General features: G+C 42.1%; 1 protein-coding gene across 1 annotated transcript; it reads left to right on the forward strand.

The window, feature by feature from the left end:
* Positions 1 to 10,131: 10,131 nt before the first annotated feature.
* BLZF1 (basic leucine zipper nuclear factor 1) lies at positions 10,132 to 17,738 on the forward strand. Its single transcript, XM_054382145.1, has 6 exons — positions 10,132 to 10,183; positions 11,252 to 11,691; positions 12,658 to 12,857; positions 14,469 to 14,597; positions 15,180 to 15,399; positions 16,355 to 17,738. The coding sequence occupies exons 1-6, from the start codon at positions 10,165 to 10,167 to the stop codon at positions 16,538 to 16,540; spliced, it is 1,194 nt and encodes a 397-aa protein (XP_054238120.1). The 5' UTR covers positions 10,132 to 10,164; the 3' UTR covers positions 16,541 to 17,738.
* The last annotated feature ends 293 nt before the right edge of the window (positions 17,739 to 18,031 follow it).

Here is an 18,031-nt window from a genome sequence, read left to right on the forward strand (position 1 = left end):
GAAAACCTGATCACACCATGATATGCTGGAACATCCAGAACCCAGGACTTACTGCTTTCAAGCTCTAGCAATGTCTGACTTGCTTCCTATCTTCCAAGAAACATTTTCCAAAACATGAAGTAATTATTTTCCACTGGTCAATCAAAGTGGTTTTAATAATTACTCATTTTTTCTTCACTATCTAAACTGAGGATTTCCATGTCAACATTCTCTAAGCTGAGGGTTTTACCAACGAACTGATGATGATAATAACAACAATAAACATAGAACATACAAGTGGTAAAAATTTCTGTTGAAGTGAGCTGAATTGCTCATCTCCAGATATATTCAAATTATGTGGTCAAAATTACAAGACTGCAAACGCTGTCTACTTTATATACGATCATAGAATCGTTTTGGTTGGAAAAAGACATCCAACATCCTTGAGTCCAACTGTCACAACAAACACCACCGTGGCCATTAAACTATGTCCCAAAGCAGCATGTCCACATATTTCTTGAACACCTTCAGGGACGGTGATTCCCCTTGGGCAGCCTGTTCCAAGGCCTGATCACTCCTTCAGTAAAGAATCTTTTCCTAATACCCAATCTAAACCTCGCTGGCACAATTCAGGTAATTTCCTCTAGTTCTATCACCTGATACCAGGGAAAAGAGACCAACACCCACTTCACTACAATCTCCTTTCAGGGAGTTCTAGAGAGTAACGAGGTCTCTCAACTCTGCCTTCTCTTCTCCAGACTGAACAATCCCAGTTCCCTCAGCCACCCCTAAGACTTTGTTCTAGAGACTCTTCACCAGCTTTGATGCCCTTCTCTGGAAAAGCTCTGGAGCTCACACTGACACAGTCAAGGATATATATATACACTCCAGCGTATCAAGGATAAGAAAGTCATTGGGAGCAGTCAGCATGGTTTTAACAAGGGCAAGTCACGTTCAACCAACTTCATAGCCTTTAATGAGGGCATAACCAGGTGGATAGATGATGGTAGTGCAGCAGATGTGGTTTATCTTGATCACAGGAAGGCATCTGACACCATCTCCCACAGAATCCTCACAGATTTACTGAAGGAGTGTGGTCTGGATGATTGGGTGGTGAGGTGGATTGGGAACTGGTTGAAGGGAAGAAGTCAGAGAGTTGTGGTCAATGAGACAGAATCTAGTTGGAGGCCTGTATGTAGTGGAGTCCCTCAGGGATCAGTACTGGGATCAGTACTATTCAATATATTCATCAACAACCTGTATAAGGGCACCAAGTGCACTGTCAGCAAGTTTGCTGAGGACACCAAACTGGGTGGAGTGGCTGACACACCTGAAGGCTGTGCTGCCATTCAGTGAGACCTGGACAGGCTGCAGACCTGGGCTGGGAGAAATGTAATGAAATACAACAAGGACAAGTACAGAGTCTTGCATCTGGGAAAGAACAACCCCATGGACTGATCTGTTGGAGACTACCTCTGAGGAAAGGACCTGGGAGTCCTGGTAGACAACAGGATGACCATGAGCCAGCAGAGTACCCTTGTGGCCAAGAAGGCCAATGGTATCCTGGGGTGTATTTATAAGGAATGTGATTAGTAGGTGGAGAGAGGTTCTCCTCCCCCTCTAATCTGCCCAGATGAGGCTGCATCTGGAATATTGTGTCCAGTTCTGGACCCCTCAGTTCAAGGACAGACAGCTGCTTGAAGGAGTCCAACGCAGAGCCACAAAGATTCAGAGGTGGAACATCTCCCTTACAGAGGAAATGCTGAGGAAGCTGGGTCTCCTTAGCCTGGAGAAGACTGAGGGATTACCTCATTTATGTGAAATACATGAAGGGCGATTGTCAAGAGGACACAGCCAGGGTCATCTCAGTGATGTTCAATGATAGGACAAGGGGCAGCAGGTGCAAGCTGGAGTGTAGAAGGTTCCACATAAACATAAAGAAAAACTTTTTCACTGTGAAGGTGACAGAGCCCTGGAACAGCTACGCAGAGAGGTTGTGAAGCCTCCTTTTCTGGACACGTTCAAAACCCACCTGGGTGCATTACTGTGTGACCTGCTCTAGATGATCCTGCTCTAGCAGGGAGGTTGGACTAGATGATCTTTGAAGGTCCCTTCCAACCCCTAGTGTTCTGTGATTCTATGATCTCAATGTCCTTCTTGTAGAGAGGGGCCCAAAACTGAACACAGTATTTGAGGTGCAGCCTCACCAATGCCAAGTACAGAGGCAAGACTTGTTTTTTTCCCCAATTTTGCAAAAAGAACTAAGGTAGTTGGACACTCATATTCCTCTAACCACGTGCTTCTACATACACAAAATCAAAGCCAGATGGCATTTTTAGACAAGTCACCTGGCTTTTATGTGCTGTAATTTCTTTGTTGGCAAGACAGAAATAATATTTGTCTACTCTGCTGCTAAAGAGTCTTCATAACATAGTCTGAAGTTGCCAGCTGCGCAGGGGTAAGAATAATTTTCTAAAGAGTGGAGGGGAAGGAAATCATCCAACTGCACCTATGTACAGCCAAAGTACAATAAGGTTCTGTATGTGGGGGACATGCTGCTTGCATACAGAGGTTCTCTGGCAAACGCTGCATTTCTATACCTGGAACACTTTCAAGTGTCAGAGCACACCAAACTCATTCATAATGTTCTTAAGGTGATGGTCCAATATGTCTCTGCATGTGATTACACAAAAAGCACCATTAAAGAATAATGCATTCCATCAGCCAAGTTAGACAGCACATCTCAGATGGAGATAAGCAAATTTCCCTTTGGGAATTTACTCCTTGATGTACACAGCAGGCACGTGTCACCTGTGTACAATCAAGACCCCAGAATGTGTTAGATTTCATTTGAAACACTCTCATCTGATGACAATGAAAACTGTTTTCCAATGATTAGCAGACCTTTTAAGCCAAAGTGCTGTCACAGAAAGACAAACTGTATTTTTCAGAGTGAATTTATCAAGAGCAGGTTGAAAGCAGCCCTGAAGGAAAAGACTTGGGAGTGTTGATTGATGAGAAGTTCAACCTAAGCCAGCAGTGTGCTCATGCAGCCTAAAAGGCAAATCATATCCTGGGCTGCATCAAGAAGAGTATGGTCCTGATTCTTTCCCTTTATTCTGCTCTTGTGAGACTCCACCTCAAATAATGTGTCCAGTTCTGGTGTTCCCCTCTTAAGAAGGGCACAGAACTGTTGGAGCAGGTCCACAGGAAGGCCACACATGATCCAAGGGCTGGAGCACCTCTGCTATGAGGAGAGGCTGAAGCAGCTGGGGATTTTCAACCTGGAGAAGACTTCAGAGAGACTTTATAGCGGTCTTCCAATACCTGAAGGGAACCTACAGGAAGGCTGGAGAGGGACTTTACATAAGGGTACCTAGTGGTAGGACAAGGGGAAATGGTTTTAAGCTGAGGGAAAATAGGTTTAGGCTGTTTCTTAGGAAGAAGTTCTTCAGTATGAGGGTGGTGCAACCCTGGAATAGGGTGCCTAGGGAGGTTGTGGATGCCCTCTCTCCCTGGAGGTGTTCAAGCCCAGGTTGGATGAGGCCTTCAGCAATCAAGTCTGTTTGAGAGGTATCCCTACCCATGGCAGGGAGGTAGGAGTTGATAATCTTTAAGGTCCCTTCCAGCCTAAGCCATTCTATGATTTCAGAACATTTCTTCCTTTACCTTAGCTTCCATCACAGTTATGTGCCCAGATTTACATCACACACAACTATTTCCAGTGCACTGCTTCTGTATGGCTGAAACACAGGGTCTAACACAAATACACTCCAATCTGATTCCACTAAAACTTACTACATTTCTTTTCCTTGCTACATTTCCATTTATGAGCCATAATGACTCACAATTTTTTTTTCTGAGTAGTATATCCAATAAAACTAATGCAATCTATACAACTGTCTAGAAGCAACAGACTACTAAAAGCTGGGTAAGCTTTCTAGGAGAAAATTAATAACTTTTGGGTTCCTGAGGCTAAAATCCAGCTTGTAGATCAATATTTTATTCCACTGGAAGGAGTATTTTATTTTTTTTGATTTATTGTTCCTGAGAAAACCTATTTTGAAATTGTTTGAGACGGATCACGTGTCTACAGTTCTGGTGTTCAACAGTCACATATCTCATCCCTTTCCCAGGATGATGTGTCCATACCTAATTGGCCAGCATACATTCCCAAAGTATCTATCTTCCAGCTACCAAATTATTCTTACTGTATTTTAGCAAACTGGCAGAAAGAAGGGTACATGAGTGGGAAAGTTGGTGGCTTTGCAAGTATCAAAGCAGCAAGCCGGACTCTGTAACACTTGAAAAGCCAGACAAAAAAAGAGAGAGGTCCCATGGCACTGGTGAAGAGAGACAACTTAACAGTCAGTCACTGAGCATCCAAGAAGACAGTATGATAATAAAAAGCAGATAATGTGAATTTGTTACAAACAAATTTCTCTTAGGAACAAATCTTTTTCTGACACAGAGAGCAAGGGAGAAGCCACAGACGTGACAAACTTGGCATTGATTGGGCTTTTAATCTAAGTCACCTGAGAGTCTGACCAGCTGAGTGGGGAATTACAGCCTAAATTGAAGAGCATTTATGACTACTATGTGAAGAAGTAACTAGGAACACCGGTCTTGAAAACCGGGAGCCGAAAGAGGTTCCACAATGATCTTCCATGCACCCAGCTTTACTTAATATTTCCTTTATTACACTGACAATGAAACTGTGTTATGTAGTATTTATTGTAAATAAAAGTTTTCCAGAGTATTCCAGAATGCCAGAGGGCTGGACAGTACCCAAAGGGTTGGACAAGACATTACAAAAATATTTTTATCCCATCCCATTCCCCTGTAAATCTCTGTATAATCTGAAGTTGCAGCTTGTTCTTTCTCTTTTTTCCCCCTTTTGCTCTTTTTTGCTTTCTCACTACTCCCTTAACTACTGTTTGGGTTCTGCAGAGTGGGAGATAAGACTTGGTGTGGTGGGGACAGAGAGAGATAATATTTGTCAGCTGTGCAACAGCCTTCGAGCTTGAGCTTTTGTCCAGGGGGGTCTAGGCTGTTGTCAGGTTATATATATACATATATATACATATATGCACATGTTTATTACCCTTTGTATTTAGGCTGTATTACCTTTTGTAAATATCATTTTTCATTTAACTTTCAAATTCTGTAAAAGAGTTATTTACTCCTTTTGGGGTAAATTCCAAATTCTGTTTGGTGCAAAACCACTACAAATTGAGAAAGCACTTTCAGAATCTGGGCTGATAACTAAGGTGGGAAAACCTGCAAGCAGTTCAGTAAACAGAAGCATAACTCAAATATCTGAAAATTCTATGGAGAGAGTGTTATGGTAGGGCCATAATATGGCCCAGTACAAATCCAGACAGGCCTTAAGATATCTTGACAGAGTCCCTTTCTCTCCCCTCCTTCCTGCAGGAAAACAGGGCAATGTGGGAAAAGGAACAAAGGGGACAGGACTCCCACCTGTCTGGTAAACAAGATGTTTATCTGGGGTGAGAGCACATAAGCTGACCACTGCTCCCCCAGATACAAGGTCCTTGCTTCTGCCTTTTATGGTTATATATAGCCTGGCAGAACGCCTTTCCATGGGGCAGCTACAGGTTAGCTTCAGTGCCCCGTTGGACCAACTGACCTCTGGCATTTTGTATATATACAAGTGGCTAGGTAGTCCAGCCTTGCCTTGCTCAAATCTGCTGAAGCCTTGCCTTGCTTCAAGCCTCGCCGCCTCGAGTTGCCCTGCCCTGCCTCCAGTGCCTGGTCCAGAGCCTGGGATAAAGCCACGAGCCATACACGTGCAAGCCGGAGAAGCCACAAGCCTAAAAGCGGAGGTCACCGAGCCTGCTTCCCCTTGCCACCAGAACTGTGCTGTGCCTCAGTTTACCCAGGAACCAAGCAAGCGCCCGTCACCATGAGCATCGTTAACTGCCCGCCATCCACTGAAGCCAGACCAGCCTGGGACCACACGGTAAACCTTTCCTGCCGGCAATTCGCTGTGCTGTGCTTACGAGAGCACCCCAAAGCTAATGCAGCAGCAGCATCCCTTCTATGGGTGAAACTAGCTGTGAGTAACTAATTCACTGCCTTTTGGGTTTAATGGTTCTCATCGAGCCTTCTCCCTGCTGTAACTGAGCGCTACCTGCTCTTGGGGACCTTCTCTTTCCAAGTTGTTGCCTCCTAATTTGCATAGAATAGCGTGTATTTGCCCTGAGACTGCATAATTCCCTTTGTAAATATATCTTCCGACCGTACAATGATCCTTTCAACGAGTTTTGGCATATTTCATTAACAAACGGTTACGATTTTTATTAATACCTGTTTGCCATCCCGTTTATTAATTATCGCTGTGAGGGTAATTAATAAATACTCCTCCCCTCGACCGCAACAGAGAGATGCAAAGCACTATAATGATGAAAATAAATTCAAATACAAAGGGAAAAAAAATAGCCAGACAGCAACACAGGAAAAAAAAAAGTCTGAAAGTTACAGTGGGTTGCAGGGTAAGAGTGAGACTACAATGAGAAATAGCTTGGGGGGGGGGGGGAAGGAAAAAAAAAGCCAATTAGGAAGATCTAAGACACAAGAAACAAATATTTTGCTCTGTTCAGTAGCAGTGAAACACACAGCAGTTGACAATGTACAGATTAAACACTACATTTAGAGAAAACTGCAGAGTAGAAAAAAATCTAAACTTTAAAAACACACGATCAGCAGGAAAATACTAATAAAACAGAATTTTAGTGTAGAGCAATGTGAAAAGAGGAAAAGGCCGAGTTATAATCTTCAAGTTCTTCTGCAAGTAAAAGACAACAGTGGAATATCTTTATACCTAGACCTAGGACAGAACAAGTACTCACTGGCATCATTTGCAACACAGAATATACAGAAAAACTTCAGTGAAAAATTATCATGTAATGAAAGTAGATCAACAGATCATGCAGGATTTTCAAAACAAATAAATTCACCACCACACATTTTGTTAGAGGTTGCGTTAAGATCTGACATCGCTTTAAGAATCAGTTAACTTGGAGTCACCTCAGAAATAACGGGAGGTTAGAAATGCATCACACTCATAACAACAGTCAACCACAACCAAGGTCTTTTACCTAAGTGACATCTGTGTGAACTCACAAAGCAGGACTTCTGCCAATGCAAACGAATTGAACATCAGAGCCAAAAATTACAATTTTGCCTCTACCCTCTGTACGTGAAATCTAGCAGTGGCATTCCTACTTAAGTGGCAAATGCTGATCTTGAGTTTGTGTTCTGAAAGCAAGAAGCAACCAAAGTAGCTACACAAGCTAGAGGAGACGAATCCGAGCTGCTTGAGGCAGGTATTTAAAGCTGCAAATACTAGCAGGTGCAGTGGCCATATTCTTACACATATTCTGCATATGGTTTGAGTTCAGAACGCTAATCAGTGTTACTGGCTTTTAATGAGCTTTGCAGCACTGGCTTTTGCATACCATCTTGGCAAAGGGGTCCCAGTCGGTTGTGTTATGAGTGCAAACTGCTCTTCTTTAGTACTCTTGCAACAACGTCTTGTCACCTCCTTGAATTACCAAACAGAAGATCCAAGCAAGCATAAAGATTGTGGCACCTGAAACGTATTCCTTTTTTGCAAATTCACCAGCTGCCTTCCCAATCAGTCTCTCAGGAGTTTCTGAACTAGCCTGTTCCTAATTCAGGGCGGATCAGACGCGAAAATCGCATTTCCAGTTGGGTATCAATGGGGCGTGATGACAATTTATGATCCACGGCTCACTGCGCCCCACAAGATCCCTCAGAAAGGAGCAAAAGGAAGGGCCAGGGCACATCTCAAGAGTGCAAACCTCTCCGGAGCCCGCCGGGCCGAACTGGCAGGCAGCACACACCGGCAGCAAGTCCCCGTCCCGCCCGGCTCACACACTGGGGAGCACAACGCCTAAGGGGAAGCACGCAGGGCCCCTCCCGCCGTTATTCCGACAGCTCCACATCACCTGCCTCGGGGCTGAGCTTCGCCTCGACAGCCGCCCCTGCAGAAGGCGAGCTGCACGATCTCCCCACCCGCCACAAACCCGGTCCCCCACGCCTCGCCGGCGCTCACCATGGCGATAGCGACAGGAACCAAAGAGCCTCACCCTACCGACGCGATGCGACGTGACGTGACGTGACGTGTCGCCGCGCGAACTCGCACCCTGGCAACCGAAGCCGCATCCCCGCGCACGGCCTTGGGATTGATTGGGCGAAAGGAGGTGATGTCACTCGCGAATGCTCTGCCCCCCTGCAGGAAGCGGAAGTTGGGGAGGACGCTGCTGTGGTGGGGGCAGAGTCTGTCGTAACGGTGCTGCTGCGCGCTCCGGTAACCTCCGCGGGGCGGCCCTCCACCGGGATCGGGGCAAGGGAGTTGAGGTGACAGCGTGACGGTAGGGACAGAGTGAGAGAGTGGCCGGGGCTGGCTCCCTGGGGCTCTGAGGCGGGCGGGGGAGGACTAGGCCCGTGTTGGGAGATGCTGCTGCGCGGTGAGAAACGTCTTTTCCAGAGCGGTGGGCAGCGCCCAGCTCTCACTGGCAGACTGCAGGGCTGCGGTGAGGGCCATCTCCTCCCTGGTAACGCAGGCGCGACGGGGCTGGGTGGCAGGGATTGTGTGAGTGGTGGTTTTCCGAGGCCGTTGTTGGGTCGTGATTCAGCCGCGCTAATACAGGATTCAGACAGTGAAGGGGGTTTTGCCTATAGAGATGTAATAAGAGGGGGAGAGGAGGGGCTGTGCAAGAGGCTTACACTGAGGCTTTGAAAGTAACAGGACGGTAAGAACAGTATTATGACATGAGTACTGAAGGAACAGGACCATCAGCGAGTGGTCTCAGATGAAACAGACAAGACGAAATGCTCGTAATAATTCTTTTTATTGAGTATTCTTGCCTCTTTCTGACCAGCTACACTTTCATCCTCCTTGTTCTTCTCAAATGAATAGTGACCCTCAACCACAAATTAAGCAGTAGTAGTGGTGATTAACACTTCTTGATATTAAGTGAAGGAAAAAACAACAACTCTGTGATCTTATGAACTCCAGATGTAGAAGCAACAGATAGTAAGATGTTCCCATATTTATACTTTGAGAAAGCTCAAGAAGGTTTCTTTTGTCTTGTGGCATTGACAAAGAATAAACCTACCTTCCATTAAACAAATAATGTTGAATCTAGAAAGCTGGCAGTAGTGTGCTCACTGCTACCATTATCTCTTCAGGGCAGAGAGCTGTAGCAATGGAAATTAAAAAAAAATTGTAGTGAAGCCTTCTCAGTGGTATAATGAAAGGAAGCACCAACTCTATTCCCTTGAATAATGGGAAGAACTAAGAAAAACCAAACAACCACCACCACAAAGTAGGGCTATACTGATCTAAAATTAATGTAGTTAGTGGCAGATTCTAGAAAAGGGGGATGAGGCACCTGGAGAACTGAGAGTGGATGGAACTGCACATAAAGGAGGCATGATGAGTATCATTGGTGGGTAAGAGAGAAAATGGCCAGGCTGGTGGTTTGAGCCAAGCTGGGGGTGAAGTTTTACTGTTAGATTAAACTGAGCATGTGCAGCCACTTGGGGCCCTGACTCCTCCTTTGGTTAGCAAATAGCTCTGTCAAAGAAGTTGTATTACCAATCAACACTGAAGCTACTGTGCAACTGTACAGCTGCTGTCATTTCCTCAACACTTCTTGCTCTGCATTAAGCACAGTGTGAGGTTTCCCTTTCTTGTGGTTCTGTGACTATCTCTACATGGTTATGCATGTTAGAGAGTAATGCTCTAAGTAAGATGAGTGCTCACTGAAAAAAGGAAGGGACCTGGAAAATTAAATCTGAGGAAGGAAAGCTGGAACTACATGAGGAGCAAGATATAGGAGTTGGAAATTCATGTATTGGTGAAAAAAAGAAACAACTGCCGTCAGTCTCATAGGCCTTCTCTTTGTAACTGGATCCTGGTGTGGTTTTTATAATTTGAGGTTTTTTTCCTTTGTTTTGGTGTGGGTTTTGGGTTTGTTTTTTTTTGTCCACTGGAGTTTACAGGCTATACTAGAAAATAGGGTAATCCAAGAGTAACTGTCACTGCTACCTTGCTAAAGACTTTTTATTTTTCCCTTCCACATTTCCTCGTCAGACTTCTGTAGTTGGGCAAAGCTGACTACCAAAGAGAAAATGACATCTGTAGAAAAAGGTAAATGATTCACATTGTGTCTAAGCAGACTGGATTAAAAGTACTTTAACTCGAATACTCTATTAATTTAAATTTATTCTTTTTTATGTAGCTATTAGGAAGTAGTTATTTGACTTCATTATTGCAGTGAAAACCAGAGTGGCCTGGATGGAAAACTGAATGAACTTTTCTAATGCAGCTTTGTATTGAAAAACCCAAATTTGTCACAGGTGCTGTCATCAATATAGTACTAGTACTGCACTTGTCTGTCAGTCCTCCTCTAGTATTTAGAACCACTTGGTGCTGGTTGGTACATCTTGAAAGTAGAGCAATATAATGGTGTTACTACAGCATTTTTTTTTTTTTGATAGAGGGTGCAGACTCACCTTACCGACTGCAGTATGAGAAAAAAAACAGCATGTGTAGTTGTGTTTCTTGCTTTCACTCATTGTGAGGAAACTTTACTACAATAATACTTGATTCAACTGAAAACTTAGTGAACTTGAATAAAATTAACTTCAGTAAACATAAATAAAATTAATTTCAGAATGCAGTATTACTGGGAATACAGAGGGGTATTGATTAAAATGAAGCAAAACTGGCTTGGGTTTTTTTAAACTTTGACTTGGACAACTAAATTGTGTGGTAGATAGTATTTAAGTCTGCTAAACTTCTTAAGGTGTTAGAAGCTGCATTCCCTTTAATTCTTGCTTTTAAAATTAGACTGCTTAATTCTCTCGGCTCCCAAAACCTGATTTTACTTTTAGCCTATGAGTAATATTGCCACTCATTTTCTTTGTGCTAGTTCTTTCTCATGCCTGTACTTCAGCTTGTATGGCAGCAGGAAATCAAGATTAATACATTTGAGATCAATGTTAGTGTCTTGTACTATTAATGCTAATGAGTAATACATACTTGAGCAAGGACTTTTCTAACTTGTGCTTGGTAATTGCTGCTGCAGAGAGCTGTTTTATACATGCAGTGGGCAGTTAAAATCTGTAACTTTGAAGTAGGGAGATGAAGAGTTGCAAAGAGACTGTAACAAAGTAAAAGGTCATAAACTTTCCCTCTGCTATTTCCAAACTTCAGTGGAGGATGCCTCATCACCCATTCGTGGACCTGGAGATGGCATGGAAACAGAACAGACAGCTGAAGCAGCAGAAGTGATCACTGGAGCCAATGCTACAAACCATCACATCCACCATAGCCCACTTAAGAAGACAGTCTCCTCCCTGAGTCCTGGAGTTCTGCAGCTGGGAAAAATCCATGCTGATAAATCAGTGGAGATTGAAGCTATTCGTATCATAGTCCCCAAAGCAGCTATCACCCATGTTGTTCCATCTAAAAATGCTAAGGTAGCTAAATCAGTGGGACATAAAGGAGATGCGTTCCATCAGTCAGATGGAGCCATAGATCCCAAGAAGGAACAGACAGAGCTGAAAAATGCAGTTGAGAAGCTGAAAAATTCAGAAAAGCGTCTGTTACAGGATAAAGAAGGTCTCTCTAATCAGCTGCGTATACAGACAGAGGTAAGAAATGAAAGGTCTTTTCTCTCAAACAGTTGAGCTGCTTCAGTTTATGTGAGCAGTTTGTGAATGTGATTGAAGAGAACTGCCCTGACCCTCTAACCTTAAAAGAAATAGTTTCCCTTTTGAACTTATCAGCTGGGATACAGTGTGCAAGTACCTCTGAGTAGTGCAGTACTGCTTCTCTGACAACACATGAAAGAATTCAAAGGCTTGAAGCTAGGAGAAACACATTAGAGGGCTGCAGGGAAATATGTCTTTAATGAAGAAAGATTTTGCTCCTCAACCATTAAGTGAAAAATGTTATGCCATAGGATTGACTAATTTTTTGCTTAATACAACCTAATGATGTATGTCTTGTCTAATCTAAACATGAGAAGGAACTTTGAGGGTGACAGAGCACTGGAAAAGGCTGCCCATGGAGATGGTGTATTCTTCATCTCTGGAGACTTTCAAGGCCTGCCTGGACGTGTTCCTGTGTGATCTGCTTTAGGTGATGCTGCTCTGGCAACAGGGGTTGGACTCAATCTCCAAAGGTCCCTTCCAATCCCTACCATTCTGTGATTCTGTAATCCTTTATCTTGCTGATTCAGGACTTGACTACTACTGAAACTAACTTTGTCTCTTGTAGCAGGCCTTCACTCTCCCTCTTGGGCCTCTGCTAGAATTTAAAGAATGTTTTAAACGTGTTGATCTCAAATGTTTATGCTCACTAGAGCATAATGAAAGCACTATGAGGCTTAATCATAGGATCACAAAATGGAAAGGGTTGGAAGGAACCTCTGGAATCAAGTTCAAACCCCCTGCTGAAGCAGGATCACCTACGGCAGGTATTAATATACTCTGCATACAGTATGCAGGAGAAAGGTAATTTGTTGCTAGCATTTGTATTAACTTGCACTGCCTCCTGGAGGTATGAGGTGCTTCCTTCTCTATTGATAACTACAAGACTGTCTGGTCTGTTTCTAGGTGAATCGGGAGCTGAAGAAATTACTTGTTGCTTCTGTTGGGGATGATCTGCAGTACCACTTTGAACGGATGGCTCGTGAGAAAAATCAGCTCATCCTAGAAAATGAGGTTCTGGGCCGGAATTTGTCCCAGTTATCAGAGCAGTTGGAGCGCATGTCCATACAGTGTGATGTGTGGAGAAGCAAATTCCTGGCAAGCAGGTATGTTCCCTCCTACAGAGCTGAAACAACAGCTTTTTCCTTCAGTCTTTTATCGAGTGCACCAACTGCGCTGCCTGGCAATGTGCCTACATGTGCAGAGGACAGCCACAACAACTACACTGACGCCTAGTATGAAAGCTGAGCATAGAGAAAAGGTTACAAAGAAAGTAAGCTCCTTCTAAATCTAACTAGCTCTGCTTTTCAGAGGTAATACAATGAGTCCTAAACCTCCTAAAATGCTAACTACAGTTCTTGTCAACATAACAAGAGAAGTTCTTAATTCTGATAGATATTGCGCAGTTTAGAGTTTAAAAATGTCTTCCAGGACAGCTGTTTTGACTTGTCTTAAAGGCAGGTAGCTTGTCTTAATTAGCCCAGTCTTTAGTATGGTAAAATCATCAGTTAAAGAAGTTATTTGGTTAAGAACTGTGCTTATTCTTGTAGAGCTTGTAGAGGTTGTTCAGAGATTTAGGAAGAGCAGCTCAGTGTGGAAGAAAGAGTAGTGGGACCTCTTCATTAAACATCGGTTGTGTTACTGCTAAGAACCCACCTGGTATTTCTGTAACCATAAAGCTGGTCTGTGTCAAAATCTAATTTGAACAATGGATTAGACTTTTAACTTGTTCAGTGTAGTTGCCTTACCAGATCTGCAAATAGTGTTCCAGGATTTTTAATCTTCTCTTGTGCTCAGATATAACTGACTACATTTTAATTATGACACCTAATGCATATTACAAAAGGCCTTACTGCCTGAAGGAAAGGGTCATAGAATACAGTCTCCTCCCTTTAATTTGCTGGTTTTAAGAAGTTTCAGCATGTTGAGAGAATGGTAAATGCTTGTGATAGTTCTAGCTAGGGAAGAGTTACTATCCTAACTTAACTTGTTTCTTTAGCGTTAATAGAAGTGTTAAAATGGGGATGAGAGTCCCTGATGATGCGCTTAGAGTAACACCTTTGGATATTGTCCTATTCTGGTTCATTGAGAGCTCAGATTTCTAAATGGTTTAAATGTCATTCTGGTCCCTGCATTTGCAGTATTGCAGGCATTTGGAAAACCTGCTTGAGGGATCAGTGCCAAGCCTCATGGCATGAAAAAATGTGACAACAGTTGTCTCATTTACAGCTCTTAAATGCTTGTATCTGATGCATGTAGTCCCTGAGAAAGGCAGAGGTGAGTGAATGCAGTGTATAGCCATAGCTGTCACCTTTAGAGATGAGTATGAGAAGATGTGATTACAGCACACTTGTGAGAATCATGTGAGTAAACCAAAATATATTTAGCTATTTTATCTCTCAGGATCCCTGTCAACCATGTTCACATATCCAAAGTCTTTCAAAATGTCTGTTACTAGGCTTCTGTTAAATGACATAAGGTCATTTAAACTCAATAGGTCAAAAGATAATCTTGCACTTGTGCTGACTGTAGTTGAACAGAAATGATCCTTAATATGCATCCTTTTTAATTAGGTTGATAAAGGTTCTGTATGGGGAGGGCAGAGTGAGAACAGCAGCTTAATTCTTAATTTGAGCTGACAAATTACCCTCTGTAGTAGAATAAAAGTGACTTTCATACTGCTCACTTCCACTAATGATTGAAATTTTCTTTTGCAGGGTTATGGCTGATGAACTAACCAATACCAGAGCAATTCTTCAGCGTCAGACTAGGGATGCACAAAGTGCTATCCAGGACTTGCTGAGTGAACGTGATCAGTTCCGTCGAGAGATGATTGATACACACAGGTATGATTTTTCTAATCCGGACTACCTTTTACAAATTTAATTTCTGTTGGTTTATTCTAGGCCAGAGAAGAGTCAAATAACTTTCCCCAGTTTGAGTGATACTCAACAAAAATCAATTACATTGATGGATAGTACAGTCACACTTGGGTCCAAGAGCTGAAAGGGTCAAAGTAGCTTTAATTCTTCATTGCCTGGAGGTGTGAGGTCTTGGGGTTAATATGCTGTAGAACTGACATCCCTTATATCCTCAGGCTGTCTTTATTTAATCACTTACTGTCTTGACTTCAAGTCTCCTCCCACAGCAACGATTCTTCTACCTGCATTGGCCTTTTTAGTGCTTATGCTGCCAGATGTCAAATAAGTTTTACTAGTATTAAAATACTGTTAGTGACGCCTTGCCTTGGAGAATAGCCTGTTTGCATCCTTGGTTTTAACACTTTGTTTTTTCCCCTTTTTTTTCTTTTGTTAACATTTAGCTTGTTCAGTAAATCTTGAGAAGGGGAGATTCCTCTCAAGTGCACTGTGTGCTGATAGTAAAGATTACAAAACCCACTAACTGTGTTTTTTTTCCTTTCTGCATAGGCTCCTGGAAGAGCTGATGGTTTCTCTTCAATGGGGCAGGCAACAGACATACTATCCTAGTGCCCAACCTTACACTACAACAGAGCTAGCAGCTGTGAATTGTAAGCTAGCCAAAGCTGTAAGTTCACATCTTCTTGGAAATGTTGGCACTAACAGTCCAAAAAAGACTTCAGCAGCTGTGGAGTTTTGCAATACCCCTGCTGAAAAAATGGCTGAAATGGTAAGAACTGTTCATACATCTCAATCCGTCAGCATAGTCTTCTTTTCAGAAAGAAAGCTACTTAACAGTTTGCCCTTTGTAAAAACTATATGCAGGGAAAACATGATGAATAGAGCTGTTTTCCCTCATTTAAAATAATGATTTTTAAAAGCAAACAAAACTAACAAAAAACCCCATCCAACCGGCCAATTAAAAAAAAAACCCAGACAAAAAAGAACACCCTCAAAAAAACCCCAAGCCACACTTAAATTAACATGGAAGAATAATTAACCTTGGAAGAATAAGCAGGACAACAAGAAATAATATATATAACAAATAATACAACAATGCATACTGTTTCCTTCTGTCCATAGCACCACGAATGACTGGGTCAAAATTTGTTGAGAATTAGGCAGGAGGAAGCCAACTGAAAATACGCAGTTGAGTTTCAAATTTTAAGTGGGAGGAAAAAAATCAGGTAGAAATAAATCATAACACTTCAATAGTAGTTTATGTTGCTCTAAAAATCAGTTTCAAAAGTGGGTGGAAACACAGAGAGAAGCTGTATGATTATCTTTCAAGATAAGGTTCCATTGCAGGAAGCTTGATGTTTAAATAGCAAGCTAGACTCAACTGTTTAGTCTGGAAGCAATTGAGTAAACAGTTCAGCAGCAAGACTCTCACAATGCATAGTGATCTGTGTTGTTCATGCCTGGGTTTGCTCAACTGTGCTAAAGATATTTTGAAACATTTAAAAAATCTTAATAAAACCCTGCCTTGGATTTCTGTTGGGCATACTAATTTATAAACAGTACTTAGTATCTCTATATTGAAGGTCTGCATAGTTGGATATTAAGTTTTCAGTGCTGAAAAAAATTGAAAACTTGCTTTTGAGCAGAAAACCTTCCTAGCTGTTAGAGAAAGATAAAACCCCTTAATAAATACATTTTCAGTCTTAATTTTTTTCCATCTTTAGGTGCTACATGTACTGGATCCAGCAGCACATACAGAAACCTCAACTGAAGTTTCCTTTTCTGAGACCTCTCCTTCCTCCTTTCTTTCCACAAAGAAGAGTATTGGAAGGTTTCACCCATATACAAGATATGAAGATGTAACTTTTAACTGTTGCAATCATTGTCAAGGAGAGCTGATAGCCCTTTAAAAACACAGCTAGTGCAAGTGCATGTGCACTGTTTCTGGAGAACTACACTCTCTGATGTTCAGCAGACTTCCTGTTTTCCTATTTCTTTCCATGATGGACGTGTTTAACATTGGAAATTATGTAGTTGCTGCTTCTCTACCCCTTGTGAAGTTTAGGGACTGACAGGACCTTCTTAGCCTCTGGGATACTTCTGCTGCTTTCCATTATGGAAAGCTACTTATTTTCTTCTGCAGAGGCAAGACCAAAAACATTATGCTGGTCCATTTTGTAGAGCATAGAGGTGCCCTTGACTATGTAAAGTTTACAGTTTTAATTAGCAAATCTCAATTAATTTCTTCTTAGAGGGAGACGAAAGTGTAACTACACCGAAGTCAATGAAGTGTTGATAGGTTGCTTTACAAAAAAAAAGGGGGGGGGGCAATGGAAAATGGCCAGCTCCATGCTTTTGGTTTTTTGTTTTTTTTCTTTTTTAATCTTAGCAACGGTTATGAACCGTTCCCAAGTCTGTTCAGCCTTTTAAATTTAGTAATTAAAATGAATATGTGCAATGATTCTTCATAGCTCTAAATAAGCATGAGTATAAGCAGTGTGGCAGCCATCCTGGCAGGAAGGGGAAAGAGCTTCAATGAACTCCAGATGTAGTAGATAAATAGTAACTGGTCTTCATGGACTCTGAAAACTGTGTGGGGTGAGGTTATTCTTGTGTTGACATAAAGCTAAAATCTCCTTTTCCATCTATTTCAGCTTCTAGAGTGAAGCTGTTGCATAGCTGATCATCAGCAAAAAGAGACTGATATACCTCCTTTAGTACCTAGTATTGAAATCTGATGTAACATTAGAACTCAGTCCTTGCCCAAGGTCTTCCTGGGTGTTGTGGGGAGCTGAAGCACTGTTTGCACAGGTACTAGTAAAAAATATATTTTTTTACTTGTATGGTTTTGTAATCCTGATGTGATTTTGAAAAGAACTTTTAGCAGATAATCTGCTACATCCAAAGAAGCCTATTTAAGTTACGCATATAAAGAGGAAAGGTAGGAGGAAGCAAATACACATTCTAATTTCTTAGTTTCACTCCTAAAGTTATAATATGTAGCTGTGTAGTTTAGAGAAAGGGTTTGTATAATGGTTGCTTTTTCCCAGTTTTCCTTTGAATCTCATACCATGAACAGAATAGGTTAAGTTTGAAGTTCTTGCTGTTGCTAGCTTTGGTTTGCATGAAGGAACCTACAATAAACTTTCTTTGCTTCCTTTCAAGTTGCAGTTTTAGAGTTAATACACCTGTATTTGTGACCTTGTTTTCTCTGCAGCATAAAAGGAACTGACATTGAAATGTAAAAGCCTTTACTGGTCTGACGTAAGGAATCAAGGCTTACTACAAGGGAGGAAGCTATAAAGGAAGATTGCTTAAAGAGAGATAGTCTGCACCTTTGCAGACTTCCCCTGCATTTGCTTGTCAGACACAAAAAGCATTTCTTGCCCTTGTGAGGGGAA

The sequence above is a fragment of the Indicator indicator genome, chromosome 1 (assembly GCF_027791375.1).
Source record: "Indicator indicator isolate 239-I01 chromosome 1, UM_Iind_1.1, whole genome shotgun sequence".
In the NCBI taxonomy this organism is placed as follows: domain Eukaryota; kingdom Metazoa; phylum Chordata; class Aves; order Piciformes; family Indicatoridae; genus Indicator; species Indicator indicator.

What these genes read in the sequence shown, in the direction of transcription:
- BLZF1 (XM_054382145.1), top strand. An exon ending in AGCAAATTCCTGGCAAGCAG is followed by an intron (nt 12,858 to 14,468) that starts GTATGTTCCCTC and finishes TTTCTTTTGCAG; the next exon opens with GGTTATGGCTGATGAACTAA. An exon ending in GAGATGATTGATACACACAG is followed by an intron (nt 14,598 to 15,179) that starts GTATGATTTTTC and finishes CTTTCTGCATAG; the next exon opens with GCTCCTGGAAGAGCTGATGG.